Here is a 21,761-nt window from a genome sequence, read left to right as displayed (position 1 = left end):
AAATAAAAAAAAGGTCTTTTTTCCTTCACACGTTTGATTGATTGATTGGAACTTTTATTAGTAGATTGCACAGTACAGTACTTATTCCGTACAATTGACCACTAAATGGTAACACCCGAATACCTTTTTCAACTTGTTTAAGTCAGGTCATGTGACCCCTGGCTCTGTTTGATTGGTCCAACGTCACCAGTGACTACATCTGATTGGTGGAACGGAGTGAACGTCACCAGTGACTGTATTTGTTGAAACGCAGGCACTTTGAAGGTCTGTCTGACAGACCAAAACAAACAAAGCGTGCATTAACAGATCGATAAAAATTAGTAGCGAGTAGCGAGCTGAATGTAGATAAAAGTAGCGGAGTAAAAGTCGCGTTTCTTCTCTATAAATATACTCAAGTAAAAGTAAAAGTATGTTGCATTAAAACTACTCTTAGAAGTACAATTTATCCCAAAAGTTACTCAAGTAGATGTAACGGAGTAAATGTAGCGCGTTACTACCCACCTCTGAATAAAACACACCACAATAGCACGTATGTCCTTGTTTTTATTCAACACCATTTATAGCAGGGCCAAAAGAAAGATGAGCTCAAAAGGCTGTAATGCGGCTGCTGGACGCTAGGGGCGCTGTATGTAGTGCGAGTAAGGAAACGAGGGAGAAGGAAGGCTCCTTGTTAGTGCAAGTGAGGAGGAAACATCACCAATAAATAAGTCTAATGTACAAAATCAACTACACAGAATTCCCCCCAGTCCTTCGGCGTCGGCGTACGAGTCCCCGCCGCCATGTGCGTCTCCTGAAGGCTCCGTGTTCTGGAGAGGGTAGTGCGAGGGCGCCGTCTGGTGCGGAGCCGTTTTGCGCGAGTGGTAGTAGCGCCTTGAGGACGCTCGCCACGCCTCCCTCTGCTGGGCCTGTGACTCTTGAGGTAGCATGGAAATGGGCGCTCGCTTCCTTTTGCTCCCGAAAGCAAGGCAATGCAAGTTGGGCGGGGGGCCGGAGTAGTGAGGGTCCATCTGGTGGTGGAAGGGCCCCGGGCGGGACAGGGCCGACTGCTGGCGGGCCACCTTGCGGGCGTAGTATCGCCGGGAGGCCGCTCGCCACGCCGCCCTCTTCAACCTCTGAGCCTCCTCGGGTAGATCCGCCATGGACACTCGCTTCTTCCTGCTCCTGAGGGGTATGACAAAGTTAGCTAACAACAGCACTGAACTAACAACACACCTGGGAGTACACAAGTAACACCTGGGAGTACACAAGTAACACCTGCGAGTACACAAGTATCACCTGCGAGTACACAAGTAACACCTGGGAGTACACAAGTAACACCTGGGAGTACACAAGTAACACCTGCGAGTATACAAGTAACACCTGCGAGTATACAAGTAACACCTGCGAGTATACAAGTAACACCTGCGAGTACACAAGTTATACCTGGGAGTACACAAGTAACACCTGGGAGTACACAAGTAACACCTGGGAGTACACAAGTAACACCTGGGAGTACACAAGTAACACCTGGGAGTACACAAGTAACACCTGTGAGTACACAAGTAACACCTGTGAGTACACAAGTAACACCTGGGAGTACACAAGTAACACCTGGGAGTACACAAGTAACACCTGTGAGTACACAAGTAACACCTGTGGGTACACAAGTAACACCTGGGAGTATACAAGTAACACCTGTGAGTACACAAGTAACACCTGGGAGTACACAAGTAACACCTGTGAGTACACAAGTAACACCTGTGAGTACACAAGTAACACCAGTGAGTACACAAGTAACACCTGGGAGTACACAAGTAACACCTGTGAGTACACAAGTAACACCTGGGAGTACACAAGTAACACCTGGGAGTACACAAGTAACACCTGTGAGTACACAAGTAACACCTGTGAGTACACAAGTAACACCTGGGAGTACACAAGTAACACCTGGGAGTACACAATTAACACCTGGGAGTACACAAGTAACACCTGGGAGTACACAAGTAACACCTGGGAGTACACAAGTAACACCTGAGAGTACACAAGTAACACCTGTGAGTACACAAGTAACACCTGGGAGTACACAAGTAACACCTGGGAGTACACAAGTAACACCTGGGAGTACACAAGTAACACCTGGGAGTATACAAGTAACACCTGGGAGTACACAAGTAACACCTGTGAGTACACAAGTAACACCTGGGAGTACACAAGTAACACCTGGGAGTACACAAGTAACACCTGTGAGTACACAAGTAACACCTGGGAGTATACAAGTAACACCTGTGAGTACACAAGTAACACCTGTGAGTACACAAGTAACACCTGGGAGTACACAAGTAACACCTGGGAGTACACAAGTAAGACCTGGGAGTATACAAGTAACACCTGTGAGTACACAAGTAACACCTGGGAGTACACAAGTAACACCTGGGAGTACACAAGTAACACCTGTGAGTACACAAGTAACACCTGGGAGTACACGAGTAACACCTGGGAGTATACAAGTAACACCTGGGAGTACACAAGTAACACCTGGGAGTATACAAGTAACACCTGGGAGTATACAAGTAACACCTGGGAGTACACGAGTAACACCTGGGAGTATACAAGTAACACCTGGGAGTACACAAGTAACACCTGGGAGTATACAAGTAACACCTGGGAGTACACAAGTAACACCTGTGAGTATACAAGTAACACCTGGGAGTATACAAGTAACACCTGGGAGTACACGAGTAACACCTGGGAGTATACAAGTAACACCTGGGAGTACACAAGTAACACCTGGGAGTATACAAGTAACACCTGGGAGTATACAAGTAACACCTGGGAGTACACGAGTAACACCTGGGAGTATACAAGTAACACCTGGGAGTACACAAGTAACACCTGGGAGTATACAAGTAACACCTGTGAGTACACAAGTAACACCTGTGAGTACACAAGTAACACCTGGGAGTACACAAGTAACACCTGGGAGTACACAAGTAACACCTGGGAGTACACAAGTAACACCTGGGAGTACACAAGTAACACCTGAGAGTACACAAGTAACACCTGGGAGTACACAAGTAACACCTGGGAGTACACAAGTAACACCTGGGAGTACACAAGTAACACCTGGGAGTACACAAGTAACACCTGGGAGTATACAAGTAACACCTGAGAGTACACAAGTAACACCTGGGAGTACACAAGTAACACCTGGGAGTACACAAGTAACACCTGTGAGTACACAAGTAACACCTGGGAGTACACAAGTAACACCTGGGAGTACACAAGTAACACCTGGGAGTACACAAGTAACACCTGCGAGTATACAAGTAACACCTGGGAGTACACAAGTAACACCTGGGAGTACACAAGTAACACCTGGGAGTACACAAGTAACACCTGGGAGTACACAAGTAACACCTGCGAGTATACAAGTAACACCTGGGAGCATACAAGTAACACCTGGGAGTACACAAGTAACACCTGGGAGTACACAAGTAACACCTGGGAGTACACAAGTAACACCTGGGAGTACACAAGTAACACCTGGGAGTATACAAGTAACACCTGGGAGTACACAAGTAACACCTGGGAGTATACAAGTAACACCTGGGAGTATACAAGTAACACCTGCGAATACACAAGTAACACCTGCGAGTACACAAGTAACACCTGGGAGTATACAAGTAACACCTGGGAGTACACAAGTAACACCTGAGAGTACACAAGTAACACCTGGGAGTACACAAGTAACACCTGGGAGTACACAAGTAACACCTGTGAGTACACAAGTAACACCTGGGAGTACACAAGTAACACCTGCGGGTATACAAGTAACACCTGGGAGTACACAAGTAACACCTGAGAGTACACAAGTAACACCTGGGAGTACACAAGTAACACCTGGGAGTACACAAGTAACACCTGCGGGTATACAAGTAACACCTGGGAGTACACAAGTAACACCTGGGAGTACACAAGTAACACCTGGGAGTACACAAGTAACACCTGGGAGTACACAAGTAACACCTGGGAGTATACAAGTAACACCTGGGAGTACACAAGTAACACCTGGGAGTACACAGGTAACACCTGAGAGTACACAAGTAACACCTGTGAGTACACAAGTAACACCCGCTTATGTTGACCAAGCGCCTGTGTCCACCAGCATGTTTTTTTCCACTAAAAAGATGTCAACACACATGGTTGACCACTAAGGGGTCATTCCTGTCAAAAATGGGTCCATTTATGTAAACATGCGCAGAGACTTCCTGTTTGGTGCACATTAAGCTTCAAAATAAAAGCATGGCAGTATTAACCAGGATTCAACTGACAAAATGCATCCACCTCATTTCTTCCCTCAGATTGGTAGCCACCGGATGACAGAATTGCACACGTCCAAAAACGTTGATGTCACTGCAGAGACGCCAAACAACGGAAAACAGGAGAAAAAGGGGTAAAAAAAGGATTACCGTATTTTCCGCACTATTAGCCGCACCTAAAAACCACAAATTTACTCAAAAGCTGACAGTGCGGCTTATAACCCGGTGCGCTTTATATATGGATTAATATTAAGATTCATTTTCATAAAGTTTCGGTCTCGCAACTACGGTAAACAGCCGCCATCTTTTTTCCCCGTAGAAGAGGAAGTGCTTCTTCTTCTACGCAAGCAACCGCCAAGGTAAGCACCCGCCCCCATAGAAGAGGAAGCGCTTCTTCTTCTACTGTAAGCAACCACCCGCCCCCGTAGAAGAAGAAGAAGAAGCGCGCGGATATTACGTTTCATTTCCTTTGTGCGTTTACATCTGTAAAGACCACAAAATGGCTCCTACTAAGCGACAGGTTTCCGGTTCATGAAAAGACGCAATCTCTCCATCCGCACACGGACTACTATTTCACAGCAACTGCCTAAAGACTTTCAAGAAAAGCTGGCTACTTTCCGTGCATATTGTAAAAACAAGATAGCTGAAAAAAAGATCCGGCCAGAGAACATTATCAACATGGACGAGGTTCCACTGACTTTTGATATTCCTGTGAACCGCACTGTGGATACAACGGGAGCACGTACGGTGAATATTTGCACCACAGGGAATGAGAAGTCATCCTTCACTGTGGTTCTAGCTTGCCATGCTAATGGCCAGAAACTTCCACCCATGGTGTTATTCAAAAGGAAGACCTTGCCAAAAGAGACCTTTCCAGCCGGCGTCATCATAAAAGCTAACTCGAAGGGATGGATGGATGAAGAAAAGATGAGCGAGTGGTTAAGGGAAGTTTACGCGAAGAGGCCGGGTGGCTTTTTTCACGCAGCTCCGTCCATGTTGATATACGACTCCATGCGCGCCCACATCACGCTGGTTTTTAATATATTATTAAAGTTTGACTGACCTATCTGACTGTTTTTTTGACATTCCTTTAGCGCAGTTACATGCGGCTTATAACACGGGGCGGCTTATAGGTGGACAAAGTTTTGAAATATGCCGTTTATTGAAGGCGCGGCTTATAACCCAGGGCGGCTTATGGTGCGGAAAATACGGTATGTTGACAAGCGCTTGTGTCAAGGTCAGTCTAAGGGTGGTTGGTATGAACACTGTGCTCATGCCTACAATCTACAATCTCACTCTAGTGAAGACATGCAACAAATGAGAAAATAACCCGGTAACGTTGGTTGACAACCGCTTATGTCGACGTCAGTCAGCTTTGTTTGAGGCGCGGCAACATAAACGCACTGTATATCACGCTTCCACATGTTTACAGGTAAAAGCCAGTAAATTAGAATATTTTGAAAAACTTGATTTATTTCAGTAATTGCATTCAAAAGGTGTAACTTGTACATTATATTTATTCATTGCACACAGACTGATGCATTCAAATGTTTATTTCATTTAATTTTGATGATTTGAAGTGGCAACAAATGAAAATCCAAAATTCCGTGTGTCACAAAATTAGAATATTACTTAAGGCTAATACAAAAAAGGGATTTTTAGAAATGTTGGCCAACTGAAAAGTATGAAAATGAAAAATATGAGCATGTACAATACTCAATACTTGGTTGGAGCTCCTTTTGCCTCAATTACTGCATTAATGCGGCGTGGCATGGAGTCGATGAGTTTCTGGCACTGCTCAGGTGTTATGAGAGCCCAGGTTGCTCTGATAGTGGCCTTCAACTCTTCTGCGTTTTTGGGTCTGGCATTCTGCATCTTCCTTTTCACAATACCCCACAGATTTTCTATGGGGCTAAGGTCAGGGGAGTTGGCGGGCCAATTTAGAACAGAAATACCATGGTCCGTAAACCAGGCACGGGTAGATTTTGCGCTGTGTGCAGGCGCCAAGTCCTGTTGGAACTTGAAATCTCCATCTCCATAGAGCAGGTCAGCAGCAGGAAGCATGAAGTGCTCTAAAACTTGCTGGTAGACGGCTGCGTTGACCCTGGATCTCAGGAAACAGAGTGGACCGACACCAGCAGATGACATGGCACCCCAAACCATCACTGATGGTGGAAACTTTACACTAGACTTCAGGCAACGTGGATCCTGTGCCTCTCCTGTCTTCCTCCAGACTCTGGGACCTCGATTTCCAAAGGAAATGCAAAATTTGCTTTCGTTAGAAAACATGACTTTGGACCACTCAGCAGCAGTCCAGCTCTTTTTTTCCTTAGCCCAGGTGAGACGCTTTTCGCGCTGTTTCTTGGTCAACAGTGGCTTGACACGAGGTATGCGGCAGTTGAAACCCATGTCTTTCAAGCGTCTCTTGGTGGTGGATCTTGAAGCACTGACTCCAGCAGCTGTCCACTCCTTCTGAATCTCCCCCACATTTTTGAATGGTTTTTTTTTCACAATCTTGACCAGGGCGCGGTGATCCCTATCGCTTGTACACTTTTTCTGACCACAGTTTTTCCTTCCCTTTGCCTCTCCATTAATGTGTTTGGACACAGAGCTCTGAGAACAGCCAGCCTCTTCAGCAATAACCTTTTGTGTCTTTCCCTCCTTGTGCAATGTGTCGATGGTTGCCTTTTGGACAGCTGTCAAATCTGAAGTCTTCCCCATGTTTGTGTAGGCTTCAGAACTGGACTGAGAGACCATTTAAAGCCCTTTGCAGGTGTTTTGAGTTAATCAGCTGATTAGTTTGTGGCACCAGGTGTCTTCAAAATGTAACCCTTACACAATATTCTAATTTTGTGACACACGGAATTTTGGATTTTCATTTGTTGCCACTTCAAATCATCAAAATTAAATGAAATAAACATTTGAATGCATCAGTCTGTGTGCAATGAATACATATAATGTACAAGTTACACCTTTTGAATGCAATTACTGAAATAAATCAAGTTTTTCAAAATATCCTAATTTACTGGCTTTTACCTGTATACCTTTGAGTGAAAACATGCAACCAAAAACAGAAGAAAAAGAAACAACAGTTGTTGTCAAAGTGTGATCATTCTTACTAGTCCCACCTCAGCTGCTCCACTTCTGTCATCCGCTGAGCGACTGCATCTGCATCCCCGTAGTTCATCCCCTCCATGTCCTCCAGTTGTTCTGAAACAAACATGTCTTCTTCATGCACAAACATGAAACAAACATGTCTTCTTCATGCACAAACATGAAACAAACATGTCTTCTTCATGCACAAACATGAAAAAAACATGTCTTCTTCATGCACAAACATGAAACACACATGTCTTCTTCATGCACAAACATGAAACAAACATGTCTTCTTCATGCACAAACATGAAACAAACATGTCTGCTTCATGCACAAACATGTCTTCTTCATGCACAAACATGAAACAAACATGTCTTCTTCAGGCACAAACATGAAACAAACATGTCTTCTTCATGCACAAACATGAAACAAACATGTCTTCTTCATGCACAAACATGAAACAAACATGTCTTCTTCATGCACAAACATGAAACAAACATGTCTTCTTCATGCACAAACATGAAACAAACATGTCTTCTTCATGCACAAACATGAAACAAACATGTTTTCTTCATGCACAAACATGAAACAAACATGTCTTCTTCATGCGCAAACATGAAACAAACATGTCTTCTTCATGCACAAACATGAAACAAACATGTCTTCTTCATACACAAACATGAAACATGAAACAAACATGTCTTCTTCATGCACAAACATGAAACAAACATGTCTTCTTCATGCACAAACATGAAACATGAAACAAACATGTCTTCTTCATGCACAAACATGAAACAAACATGTCTGCTTCATGCACAAACATGAAACAAACATGTCTTCTTCATGCACAAACATGAAACAAACATGTCTTCTTCATGCACAAACATGAAACAAACATGTCTTCTTCATGCACAAACATGAAACAAACATGTCTTCTTCATGCACAAACATGAAACAAACATGTCTTCTTCATGCACAAACATGAAACAAACATGTCTTCTTCATGCACAAACATGAAACAAACATGTCTTCTTCATGCACAAACATGAAACATGAAACAAACATGTCTTCTTCATGCACAAACATGAAACAAACATGTCTTCTTCATGCACAAACATGAAACAAACATGTCTTCTTCATGCACAAACATGAAACAAACATGTCTTCTTCATGCACAAACATGAAACATGAAACAAACATGTCTTCTTCATGCACAAACATGAAACAAACATGTCTTCTTCATGCACAAACATGAAACAAACATGTCTTCTTCATGCACAAACATGAAACAAACATGTCTTCTTCATGCACAAACACCAATGCTGACACACTTTACAAACATACAACAGATTTTTGCCAGCAATAACAAAATACTGCCTGCATGCTCAACATTTATGTATTCAAATGTACACACTCCTCATTCTGTATTTGGAAATTGTACATATTGATGTCTTTTTTTTTTTACTGTGATGTATATTAAAGTATGGCTCAGGCTAGAGCTGGGCGATAATCTATATATATATATATATATATATATATATACATACATATATATGTGTGTGTGTATATATATATATATATATATATATATATATATATATATATATATATATACATACATACATATATATGTGTGTGTGTATATATATATATACATATATACACACACATATATATATATATACATATATACACACACACACACATATATATACACACACACACACATATATATACACACACACACACACACACACACACACACACATATATATATATATATATATATATATATATATATATATACATATATATACAAAACATATACATACAGTGTTTCCCACACATTCATTTATTTGTGGCGGCCCGCCACGAAAGAATTACGTCCGCCACAAATGGATTTTTCGGCTTTTGACTCGCTCGACCGCTCATAAGAGCAATTGGACTGTCTGTGAATGTTGCTTGTAGTTACAACTCCGGTGCAGTAGGTGGCGGTAACTCCACCAATAGCACTTAATTCACCTGGTGGGCCAGAAGAAGAAGAAGAAGAAGAAGAGGGACGGACGGACGGACGGACGAAACGGGATCAAAATACGAGGGTAATATAGGTTCTAGGTAGATATGTTATAGCTGCATCGCTCGCGGCTCGTCATATATTTAACGTTAATCCGCTGCTTCATTAACACCGCCGCTGTTTGACTCGTGGGCCGGGGCAGACGAACGTAGTAACAGTCACGTGTTACCCTACCGACGAGCTAACGTGTCCAGGTTATAACCCTGTTGTCAATAAACACACATGGACTGAAGCTAAATTGTCCACTGTCCACTGCAGCATGTGAATGCAATGAAAAGAATAAAATCTGAGCCAACCAGCTGTTAAAATGTTGTCCAGGTTAATGTTTTGGCCATTAAAAGCCCTTCATTTCAAGATTTCAACTGTGATCGTGCTTTAAACAGGTGGCTGACCTGTTCAGATGGGTGTAACTGCTACTGGTCAAATAATGTGAAATAGCATTTAATTTTACATGTATGCAATGCCATTTAAATGTAATTATAGATAATAATAATAATAATAAATACTGTGTAGTGTTGTAAATAGTCAACGGGAAGGATTTTAGTAAGATATAAGCCATGAGCACTACACAGCCAGAAAAAAACCTAGGCAGGACAAGTAAAAATATTGGGGCAAGTAGATTTGAGAAGTGCGACCTGTTCAGCAGCAGGAGAAGGAGGAGGAGGTTGACTGACTGTGGCAGGACACCTCTGCCACAGAAAGTTAAATTATTTAGTATTCACTAATTAAAGGGGCAGAGCTTTAAGAGACATTTTAGCTTTTATATTTTATAAGATATATTTTTTGTAAGAACCACAATTAATAAATATATTTCAGTGAATCACTAATTGTTCAAATCTGTATATAAATATGTACATAAAATGTTGTAATTATATTCCAACTCCGTGTTCTTCTTGGTCATCGCCGCCGCCGCCACCCCCCGACCACACCACCACAAATAGATGCCTGTCCTGTGGGAAACACTGACATATATATACATATGTATATATATATACATATATATATATATATATATACATACACATATATATATATATATATATATATATATATATATATATATATATATATATATATATATATATATATATATAGAGATAAAAAAGCAAAAACATGTTTTTTGTGGTTGGGAAAGAAACAGGAAGTTGCAAAGCAAGGTTGGTTGCATAAACAAAGGCACTCGCTAACTGAGCAACGCAGGAAGTGATCACTGATCAGTGGGCGGGACACGTTAAAAACCAATCAGGTAACAGTATCAACTATCAAGTTTGGTTGCACAATCTTGTCTGGCGATTGATTCTCTGCATGGAGTGGTTTCTCAGCTTTCTCTATATTGACATTTTCACACTTTGTACTATTGTGTTACACTTCATTTCTTTCTTACGTATTCCCTATTTTTGCACTTCATTTTAAGAGGCTATTGTTAAGAGTTCAATGTGATTTTACATTCATTGTTTTCCATGCTTGTGTTAACATTTATATTATCTTAGCTGAGGGGATTATAAATCAGAGGAAGGTTACATTTTAAATACAAATGTTTTCATTTGGTACATTTTTTCTCCTGGTTCTTATTTTCCATAGATCAGTAATTCTTAAACTGTGGTACACACACTCCATCTAGTAGTACACTAAATAATCACTTAAACACTCAGTGCTACTTTATGTAATGTTACAATAGCCACACATATTTAATATACTTGTTAAATAAAACCTCTGTCTTGTTTTTATTGAATACTTAGGCCTACTACACTACTGTATTTAATGTTGTCATTATGGTGGTACTTAATGAATACTTAGGTCTACTACACTACTGTATTTAATGTTGTCATTACGGTGGTACTTAATGAATACGTAGGTCTACTACACTACTGTATTTAATGTTGTCATTATGGTGGTACTTAATGAATACTTAGGTCTACTACACTACTGTATTTAATGTTGTCATTATGGTGGGACTTAATGAATACTTAGGTCTACTACACTACTGTATTTAATGTTGTCATTATGGTGGGACTTAATGAATACTTAGGTCTACTACACTACTGTATTTAATGTTGTCATTATGGTGGGACTTAATGAATACTTAGGTCTACTACACTACTGTATTTAATGTTGTCAATATGGTGGTACTTAATGAATACTTAGGTCTACTACACTACTGTATTTAATGTTGTCATTATGGTGGTACTTAATGAATACGTAGGTCTACTACACTACTGTATTTAATGTTGTCATTATGGTGGTACTTAATGAATACTTAGGTCTACTACACTACTGTATTTAATGTTGTCATTATGGTGGTACTTAATGAATACTTAGGTCTACTACACTACTGTATTTAATGTTGTCATTATGGTGGTACTTAATGAATACTTGGGTCTACTACACTACTGTATTTAATGTTGTCATTATGGTGGTACTTGATGAATACTTAGGTCTACTACAATACTGTATTTAATGTTGTCATTATGGTGGGACTTAATGAATACTTAGGTCTACTACACTACTGTATTTAATGTTGTCATTATGGTGGTACTTAATGAATACTTAGGTCTACTACACTACTGTATTTAATGTTGTCATTATGGTGGGACTTAATGCATACTTAGGTCTACTACACTACTGTATTTAATGTTGTCATTATAGTGGTACTTAATGAATACGTAGGTCTACTAAACTACTGTATTTAATGTTGTCATTATGGTGGGACTTGATGAATACTTAGGTCTACTACACTACTGTATTTAATGTTGTCATTATGGTGGTACTTAATGAATACTTAGGTCTACTACACTACTGTATTTAATGTTGTCATTATGGTGGTACTTAATGAATACTTAGGTCTACTACACTACTGTATTTAATGTTGTCATTATGGTGGGACTTAATGAATACTTAGGTCTACTACACTACTGTATTTAATGTTGTCATTATGGTGGTACTTAATGAATACTTAAGTCTACTACACTACTGTAATTAATGTTGTCATTATGGTGGTACTTAATGAATACTTAGGTCTACTACACTACTGTATTTAATGTTGTCATTATGGTGGTACTTAATGAATACGTAGGTCTACTACACTACTGTATTTAATGTTGTCATTATGGTGGTACTTAATGAATACTTAGGTCTACTACACTACTGTATTTAATGTTGTCATTATGGTGGTACTTAATGAATACGTAGGTCTACTACACTACTGTATTTAATGTTGTCATTATGGTGGTACTTAATGAATACTTAGGTCTACTACACTACTGTATTTAATGTTGTCATTATGGTGGTACTTAATGAATACATAGGTCTACTACACTACTGTATTTAATGTTGTCATTATGGTGGGACTTAATGAATACTTGGGTCTACTACACTACTGTATTTAATGTTGTCATTATGGTGGTACTTAATGAATACTTAGGTCTACTACACTACTGTATTTAATGTTGTCATTATGGTGGTACTTAATGAATACTTAGGTCTACTACACTACTATGGTGGTACTTGGAGACCCAAGTTCTGAGGTGCACAAAGTTTGAGAAGCACTGCCATAGATCATACAAAAATCCATGATTTATCCTGATTGGCCGATATGAAAGACTTGTATGGTGACATTAAAGACTTGTATGGTGATCCAGGTTTCAGCCTGTCACTCAGTGATGTTACCTTCGTCCCAACAAAGACCTCCATCTCGCTCCTGCTGCTCCCTAAATCTCTCCTCGCTCATTTCCCACTTGATGAGCACGGCGTCGATGTCACACGGCTCCTCTTTGACGGCGAGGCCGCTGGAAGAAGGCGAGGGGGACTTCCCGGAGGCTTCCAACGTGCCCGAGGGGTCTGCCGAGTCCGGGTCTGGACCTGGTCGGCTGATGGGAGGTAAGGGGAGAGCTGCTGGTGCCTCCTGCCTGACGGAGGGGCTGGCAAACAGTCCCACTGTGGATGGAGGAGTTCAAATACTTTCTCTTTATTTTTTTTTCTACAACATTGGACCTCATTAGGATTATTATTGCTTATCGGAAGACTTAGATATAACTGGCTGAACTATAGACAATCCCACATCTAACATCCCAACATTCACTTTCTGCTGCTATTTTCAGCTGTGTCCAATTACAACAATAAACCTGTGCAAGTGTACACTCTACCTAAAGTCCATATACAAGGGTAAGTGTACTCAATGTCTAAACACAACAAGACATGTGTAAGTGTACTTAATGATGTCTAAACACAACAAGACATGTGCAGAGGTGGGTAGAGTAGCCAGAAATTGTACTTAAGTAAGAGTACTGTTACTTTAGAGATTTATTACTCAAGTAAAAGTAAGGAGTAGTCACCCAAATATTTACTTGAGTAAAAGTAAAAAGTATGTTGTGAAAAAACTACTCAAGTACTGAGTAACTGATGAGTAACATATACATATATATATATATATATATATATATACATACACACACACACACACACACACATATATATATACACACACACATATATATATATATATATATATATATATATATATATATATATATATATATATATATATATATATATATATATATATATATATATATATATACATACATTGATATATACAGTATATAATTTATATTTATTTATTTTGCCGTTTTTGTTTACATGTTAAAGCTGTTTTAATGAATATACATGCATGTTTAACACATATAGATTCCTTTCTTTCATGAAGACAAGAATATAAGTTGGTGTATTACCTGATTCTGATGACTTGCATTGATTGTAATCAGACAGTAGTGATGATAACGTCCACGTTTTCAAATGGAGGAGAAAATAAGTTCCTCCTTTCTGTCTAATACCACATGAAAGTGGTTGGTTTTGGGCTTCTTATTTGTCCAGCTTCCATATTCGTTTTTATACACTTTACAAGAAATACATTGGCGGCAAACTCCATAGCTTGCTAGCTTGTTTGTGCTGGCTTTCGGAGACTCTTATTTTGAAAACGCAGGCGCGATGGAGCGGCACTTTTATTGTGAAGACAGGAACTGTGCAGTCAGTCTTTAGGCTTTTGACGGGATGTACGGTTGAAATAAAAAAGGGTCTTTTTTCCTTCACACTTTTGATTGATTGATTGGAACTTTTATTAGTAGATTGCACAGTACAGTATATATTCCGTACAATTGACCACTAAATGGTAACACCCGAATACGTTTTTCAACTTGTTTAAGTCAGGTCATGTGACCGCCTGGCTCTGTTTGATTGGTCCAACGTCACCAGTGACTGCATCTGATTGGTGGAACGGAGTGAACGTCACCAGTGACTGTATTTGTTGAAACGCAGGCACTATGAAGGTCTGTCTGACAGACCAAAACAAACAAAGCGTGCATTAACAGATCGATAAAAATTAGTAGCGAGTAGCGAGCTGAATGTAGATAAAAGTAGCGGAGTAAAAGTAGCGTTTCTTCTCTATAAATATACTCAAGTAAAAGTAAAAGTATGTTGCATTAAAACTACTCTTAGAAGTACAATTTATCCCAAAAGTTACTCAAGTAGATGTAACGGAGTAAATGTAGCGCGTTACTACCCACCTCTGGACATGTGTAAGTGTACTTAATGATGTCTAAACACAACAAGACACGTGTAAGTGTACTTAATGATGTCTAAACACAACAAGACACGTGTAACTGTACTTAATGATGTCTAAACACAACAAGACACGTGTAAGTGTACTTAATGATATCTAAATACAACAAGAAACATGTGTATGTGTACTTAATGTCTAAATACATTAAGAAACATGTTTAAGTGTACTCAATGACATCTAAATACAACAAAACGCATGTGTAAGTGTACTTAATGATGTGCAATTACAACTAGATATAAGGGCTGCAACTAATGATTATTTTGATAGTTGATTAGTCAACAATTTTCTTAACGATCAGTCAATTAGTTGGATATTAAAGTGCACACACATTTAATTGTAAGTGTACTTAATGTCCAATTACAACAAGAAACATGTTAAGTATATTTAACCATTTTCAATTACAACAATAATCATGTGTATGTGTACTTAATGTCTAAATATAACATTAAACATGTGTAAGTGTACTTAATAATGTTTAAATACAACATTAAACATGTGTAAATGTACTTAACTGTCGAAATACAACAATAAACGTGTACAAAGTGTACTTCATGTCTAAATACAACAATAAACATGTGGAAGTGTACTTAATAATGTCTAAATACAACATTGAACATGTGTTGGTGTACTTAATGTCATAATACAACAATAAACATGTACAAAGTGTACCCCATGTCTAGGTACAAGGAGAAACATGTGTAAGTGTACTTAATGATGTCTTAATACAACAAGTAACATGCATACCTGTACTTAGTGATGTCATAATACAAGGAGAAACATGTGTAAGTGTACTTAGTGATGTCTTAATACAACAAGTAACATGCATACGTGTACTTAGTGATGTCATAATACAAGGAGAAACATGTGTAAGTGTACTTAATTATGTCTTAATACAACAAGTAGCATGCATACCTGTACTTAGTGATGTCTTATTACAAGGAAAAACATGCGTAAGTGTACTTAATTATGTCTTAATACAACAACATGCATACGTGTACTTAGTGATGTCATAATACAAGGAGAAACATGTGTAAGTGTACTTAATGATGTCTTAATACAACACGAAACAGGCGTAAGTGTACTTAGTGATGTCTTATTACAAGGAAAAACATGCGTAAGTGTACTTAATGATGTCTTAATACAACAAGAAACATGCGTAAGTGTACTTAGTGATGTCTTAATACAATGAGAAACATGCTTAAGTGTACTTAATGTCTTAATACAACAAGAAACATGCGTAAGTGTACTTAGTGATGTCTTAATACAATGAGAAACATGCTTAAGTGTACTTATTGATGTCTTAATACAACAAGCAACATGCGTCAGTGTACTTAGTGATGTCTTAATACAATGAGAAACATGCTTACGTGTACTTATTGATGTCTTAATACAACAAGCAACATGCGTAAGTGTACTTAGTGATGTCTTAATACACTGAGAAACATGCTTAAGTGTACTTATTGATGTCTTAATACAACAAGCGTAACTGTACTTAATTAGTTCTTAATACAACAAGAAACATGCCCAAGTGTACTTAATAAGTTCTTAATACAACAAGAAACATGCTTAAGTGTACTTATTGATCTCTTAATACAACAAGTAACATGCATACGTGTACTTAGTGATGTCATAATACAAGGAGAAACATGTGTAAGTGTACTTAATGATGTCTTAAAACAACAAGAAACAGGCGTAAGTGTACTTAGTGATGTCTCAATACAAGAAGAAACATGCTTAAGTGTACTTAACAATAACTCAAAGGAGCAACTTACTTACAAGAGAAACTTAGTTCCTGCTGGCCAACTTCCGGCTCCGTGTCCCCGCCGTCGGCTCTCTCCTCCCCGGCCTGCAGCTCACCTGAGCCCGGCGAGGTCACCTGGTCACGCGCGCTCCCGGAGGCCATGGCACACGCGCAGCCGTGGCAGCGGCGCCGCGCGTGCACGTCGGCCTCCATGGCGCGCATCCTGTCCTCCAGCCGCTGGATCTCTTTGTCCCTGTCGGCCACCATCCTCTGGTACTCCCGGCTGCGGCCGCTGTTGACGCCGTACAGGACGTTTAAGATGGAGTCCACCGCCAGTCGGATGGCGTTCTCCACCACCTGCACCTCGTCATCGCGCAGGTGCGCGTGCACGCTGCTGTTTGGCGCTAAAGTCATCCTAGTTAGTCTTTGTTGTCTCGGCGGCTAGCAGCTAGCACTAGCATACAGCGTCGGCTCGCTGAAGTCACATTTAACTCACGGATCTCGAGCTGGTCGTCGACACAGAACTTTACAAGGAGACTATTTGGAAGCAGAACCTTTATAAATGTTTAAAAGCATTACCCTTCTGTCCACTTAAGATGCTGCCAGCTTGCTTCTTTGCCACCTACCCTCTCACGGCCGTCACTTCACGCTGCTTTGGCGCCACAGCGTCCTCTTCTGGACCGGAAGTGGAAGCACTGACGAGACGCGGGGCCGCCATCTTGGAGTGGTGATCCGCTCCACTCAGTGCAATTCATTTGGCAGGAGCAATGACCATTTAATTCATCTTACCTCACTGGATACCACTGATTTTCACGCACTTTTTCGTCATACGTGTAGCTATGATAAGCACACATGTTTTATTATTCATAGCTTGCTTAACAGTAATAGAATATTCTAGTGATGGGTTGATGAGGCGTCATGAAGCGTTTCGACACATTGCAAAACTGTATTGATACTGTGTCGATACTGTGTCACTAAATACTGACATCTGCTGGACATTAAAAATCCCTACAGGCAACCTATGGACCGACTCAACTGACACTGATTTGATGCCCTAGTACAGGGGTCACCAACCTTTTTGAAACCAAAAACTACTTCTTGGGTACTGATTAATGCGAAGGGCTACCAGTTTGATACACACTTAAATAAATAAATATATTGTCATTTGTAAGTTACATGTAAGTGTGATTTAAACAAGAATAGCTAAATAAATAAATTTATATACATAAAAAAATGGGTATTTCTGTCTGTCATTCCGTCGTACATTTTTTTTTCCTTTTACGGAAGGTTTTTTGTAGAGAATAAATGATGAAAAAAACACTTAATTGAACGGTTTAAAAGAGGAGAAAACAAGAAAAAATTTAAAATAACATTTTGAAACATAGTTTATCTTCAATTTCGACTCTTTATAATTCAAAATTCAACCGACAAAAAGAAGAGAAAAACTAGCTTATTTGAATCTTTTTGAAAAAATTAAAAAAAGAATTTATGGAACATCATTAGTAATTTTTCCTGATTAAGATACATTTTAGAATTTTGATGACATGTTTTAAATTGGTTAAAATCCAATCTGCACTTTGTTAGAATATTTAACAAATTGGACCAAGCTATATTTCTAACAAAGACAAATCAGTATTTCTTCTAGATTTTCCAGAACAAAATTTTTAAAAGAAATTCAAAATACTTTGAAATAAGATTTAAATTTCATTCTACAGATTTTCTAGATTTGCCAGAATAATTTTTTTGAATTTTAATCATAGTAAGTTTGAAGAAATATTTCACAAATATTCTTCGTCGAAAAAACAGAAGCTAAAATATTTATTATTCTTTACAATAAAAAATAAATAAATTTACTTGAACATTGATTTAAATTGTCAGGAAAGAAGAGGAAGAAATTTAAAAGGTAAAAAGGTATATTTGTTTAAAAATCCTAAAATCATTTTTAAGGTTGTATTTTTTCTCTAAAATTGTATTTCTAAAAGTAATAAGAAGCAAAGTAAAAAAATAAATGAATTTATTTAAACAAGTGAAGACCCATCCATCCATCCATTTTCTACCGCTTATTCCAAGTGAAGACCAAGTCTTTAAAATATTTTCTTGGATTTTCAAATTCTATTTGAGTTTTGTCTCTTTTAGAATTAAAAATGTCGAGCAAAGCGAGACCAGCTTGCTAGTAAATAAATACAATTTAAAAAATAGAGGCAGCTCACTGGTAAGTGCTGCTCTTTGAGCTATTTTTAGAACAGGCCAGCGGGCGACTGATCTGGTCCTTACGGGCTACCTGGTGACCGCGGGCACCGCGTTGGTGACCCCTGCCCTAGTATATACAATAATATAAACCAAGTCATTGTATTTCATTTAGGATTATTTCATATCTTCATTTAAATAAAAATATATTTGTATCTTTTTTAGATACAGTCAATAAATAATGTGAACATGTATCATAACATGGAAATCTAAGAGAACGTGTTGTGGATGATTGTGGACTGGGAATTTTTTTAATTGTATTTTTTTACACATTTTTATTAAAAAAAAAAAAGAAAAAGTTTTTCCGACGTTTTAGACGATTTCTCTTCTTAGTTATTATTTCTCCGGCTGTAGAAAAGAGCCGCTCACAGGGCACAGAGGAGGCGTCAGTGCGACACAGTTCGCGTATCGGTCACGTGACCAAAACAGCTCATGATCGGTCACGTGACTTTCTAAAAGCGGTACGCGCACCGACACAGGGTGTTGCTCTATGAGCTCGACGCATGCGCCGATGCATCGGTGTTGCCGGACCCATCACTAGTCTTTTGGTTTCATAGTTTATTCTCCGCCTCTGTGCGCGCTTTTTGTTTATTCCTTTTTTTGATAAATATAAATAAATCATGTACCGGTACCTTCATTCCCGTCTCGCCCGTACCAACTTTCCGTTGCATCCCGGAAAAGCAAACACCCAAGATCAAGTCCTGACAATATCTTGTCTTTGCAGTCTATTCAATTGAATATAAGTTGAAAAGGATTTGTTGTATTGTTAGAATAATTGTTTGTAAGTTATCACAAAAGAAACGTTGTATTATGAATGCTGTCTTTCGAGGCCTAACAAGAGGAAGAAGGCTCGGAAAACGCCACTGTGATTTCAACACGGACAGATGGCAGGATCTGCTCAACTCCCAGAGGAACTCTCTTTGAAGTGTTAAACGAACTCTCTTTGAAGTATTTCACAAACTCTCTTCCAACTATTTGGTAACTGAAGTCAACGCTATTTACGACCCGCTGCCCTCTTGAAGTCCCTGTGGTCAGGAGACGGGAGGGGTTATCCATTGTCCTCCAACACCTGCCCCAGCTGGATCCAGGAAGAGCCCAAGCCTGAGAAATCCTCTTCTTGGACTTCAAAGCGACCGAAAACAATGACTCTTTTACACACTTACCATTCCTGCTGTGACATATGTTGGTGCGTGAACATGGAACATCTGAATTAAAAGAGACGAAAACCTTCTTCGTCAGAGCGTGGTGCAGGACTGTGCAGAGAGTGCAGTGGCCATGTCTCTCCTCAATATTGAGTCCAAATTGAATTCTGTCTCTGTTTGATTCCTTGCCTTTTGTCTTGTTTAATAGATGTCCTGTGTTTGAACGTGACATGTATTCTCTTTTTATTTAGCATTTACACAAGCTGACAACTTCACTGCTTTTGGGGTTTGTAGTCTGGACTGTCTCTTCACTCTTTATGATGTCAACTATTAGGAAGATACATTCCCTGAATAAAGACGTTCAATGCAGATTGTCTTCTGCGGCGGTGCGACACGTCATCCACTGTTTCATGTAGTTGGATCGTGATGTTTGCTGCCCGTGTAAAAAATGTTGAGGTTCTCCCGAGTTGGAGTCTGAGGGGCTTCCCCACTCTCCGTAACCACTGTCCACGGTGTCCAGGTCCACACAAGGGTAGCCGTCCTCTGACTTCTGCTCGGAGGCCAGTGAGATCCTCTCCGGTTCTCTGAGCCAAGCGTTGTTCCCTCGGTCATCTTGCAACGACCCGTCCACCTGGAACATGTGATGGCAGCCCAGCAGCTTTCTGTAGTTTGAAGACCCGCCGTCACTTCCCAGCGAGCTCCATGACGTGTCTTTGTCAGAGTCTTCCTCCCCAGACAGAGTCACCGTGTGGATGGACACGTGTCCTACGGAAAGACCGCTACTCTGCGCGCTGCCGCCGTCTGCTGAATCCAGCAGTGGCGTGCGGCTTTGAGGGAGGACGTGAGAAAGGAGACGTCCTCCAGATTCTACCTCATTCGGGCTTTGGTGGCAGTGGAGCTGCTGCTTGGTGGTCGTGTCCAAGTGTGACTTACTGCCCAACAAGTCCTGTTCACTAAACCCCGGCTTCACCCACTCCTGCAAACGGAAGACATTGGCTGTTTCATTGCATTCCGACAAGAAGAAGCTGAATGAACATGATCATTTGCCTGAACAGGGTATTTCTTCCACTCAGCGAGAACACAAACATCTAATCAGAGGTGGGTAGTAACGCGCTACATTTACTCCGTTAAATCTACTTGAGTAACTTTTGGGATAAATTGTACTTCTAAGAGTAGTTTTAATGCAACATACTTTTACTTAAGTATATTTATAGAGAAGGAACGCTACTTTTACTCCGCTACTTTTATCTACATTCAGCTCGCTACTCGCTACTAATTTTTATCGATCTGTTAATGCACGCTTTGTTTGTTTTGGTCTGTCAGACAGACCTTCAAAGTGCCTGCCTTACTGGTGACGTTTCACTCCGTTCCACCAATCAGATGCAGTCACTGGTGACGTTGGACCAATCAAACAGAGCCAGGCGGTCACATGACCTGACTTAAACAAGTTGAAAAACTTATTGGGGTGTTACCATTTAGTGGTCAATTGTACGGAATATGTACTGTACTGTGCAATCTACTAATAAAAGTTTCAATCAATCAATCAAAA

The 21,761-nt window shown here is 39.7% G+C and overlaps 2 protein-coding genes across 4 annotated transcripts in view; both read right to left on the bottom strand.

Annotated features, from left to right (window-relative positions):
• Window positions 1-530: 530 nt before the first annotated feature.
• LOC133593733 (uncharacterized) lies at window positions 531-17,485 on the bottom strand. Of its 3 annotated transcripts, none has more exons than XM_061946422.1 (5): window positions 16,859-17,485; window positions 13,135-13,401; window positions 7,418-7,508; window positions 4,324-4,392; window positions 531-1,161 (listed from the first exon to the last, which is right to left on the bottom strand). In XM_061946422.1, the coding sequence occupies exons 1-5, from the start codon at window positions 17,235-17,237 to the stop codon at window positions 723-725; spliced, it is 1,245 nt and encodes a 414-aa protein (XP_061802406.1). In that variant the 5' UTR covers window positions 17,238-17,485; the 3' UTR covers window positions 531-722. The 3 variants fall into 3 exon arrangements, with proteins under 3 accessions (XP_061802406.1, XP_061802414.1, XP_061802423.1); XM_061946430.1 differs by having other exon boundaries at window positions 7,427-7,508; XM_061946439.1 differs by lacking the exon at window positions 4,324-4,392 and having other exon boundaries at window positions 7,427-7,508; window positions 16,859-17,484.
• Window positions 17,486-20,350: 2,865 nt separating this feature from the next.
• Window positions 20,351-21,761, bottom strand: part of il21r.1 (interleukin 21 receptor, tandem duplicate 1) — a 34,004-nt gene continuing 32,593 nt past the window's right edge. The window contains exon 8 of the mRNA XM_061946411.2: window positions 20,351-21,188. Coding sequence (XP_061802395.1) covers window positions 20,574-21,188 — 615 coding nt within the window. The 3' untranslated portion in view covers window positions 20,351-20,573. The remainder of the gene's footprint in view (window positions 21,189-21,761) is intronic.

This window comes from Nerophis lumbriciformis, linkage group LG04, assembly GCF_033978685.3.
Source record: "Nerophis lumbriciformis linkage group LG04, RoL_Nlum_v2.1, whole genome shotgun sequence".
Lineage (NCBI taxonomy): Eukaryota > Metazoa > Chordata > Actinopteri > Syngnathiformes > Syngnathidae > Nerophis > Nerophis lumbriciformis.
Note: the sequence above shows the minus strand (reverse complement) of the source record. Positions and strands in the feature narration are given on the sequence as shown.

What these genes read in the sequence shown, in the direction of transcription:
- LOC133593733 (XM_061946422.1), bottom strand. Translation starts at nt 17,237, where the DNA reads ATGACTTTAGCGCCAAACAGCAGCGTGCACGCGCACCTGCGCGATGAC. An exon ending in GAGCAGCTGAGGTGGGACTA is followed by an intron (nt 4,393 to 7,417) that starts GTAAGAATGATC and finishes GCGTCTCTGCAG; the next exon opens with TGACATCAACGTTTTTGGAC. An exon ending in AATCTGAGGGAAGAAATGAG is followed by an intron (nt 1,162 to 4,323) that starts GTGGATGCATTT and finishes CATACCCCTCAG; the next exon opens with GAGCAGGAAGAAGCGAGTGT.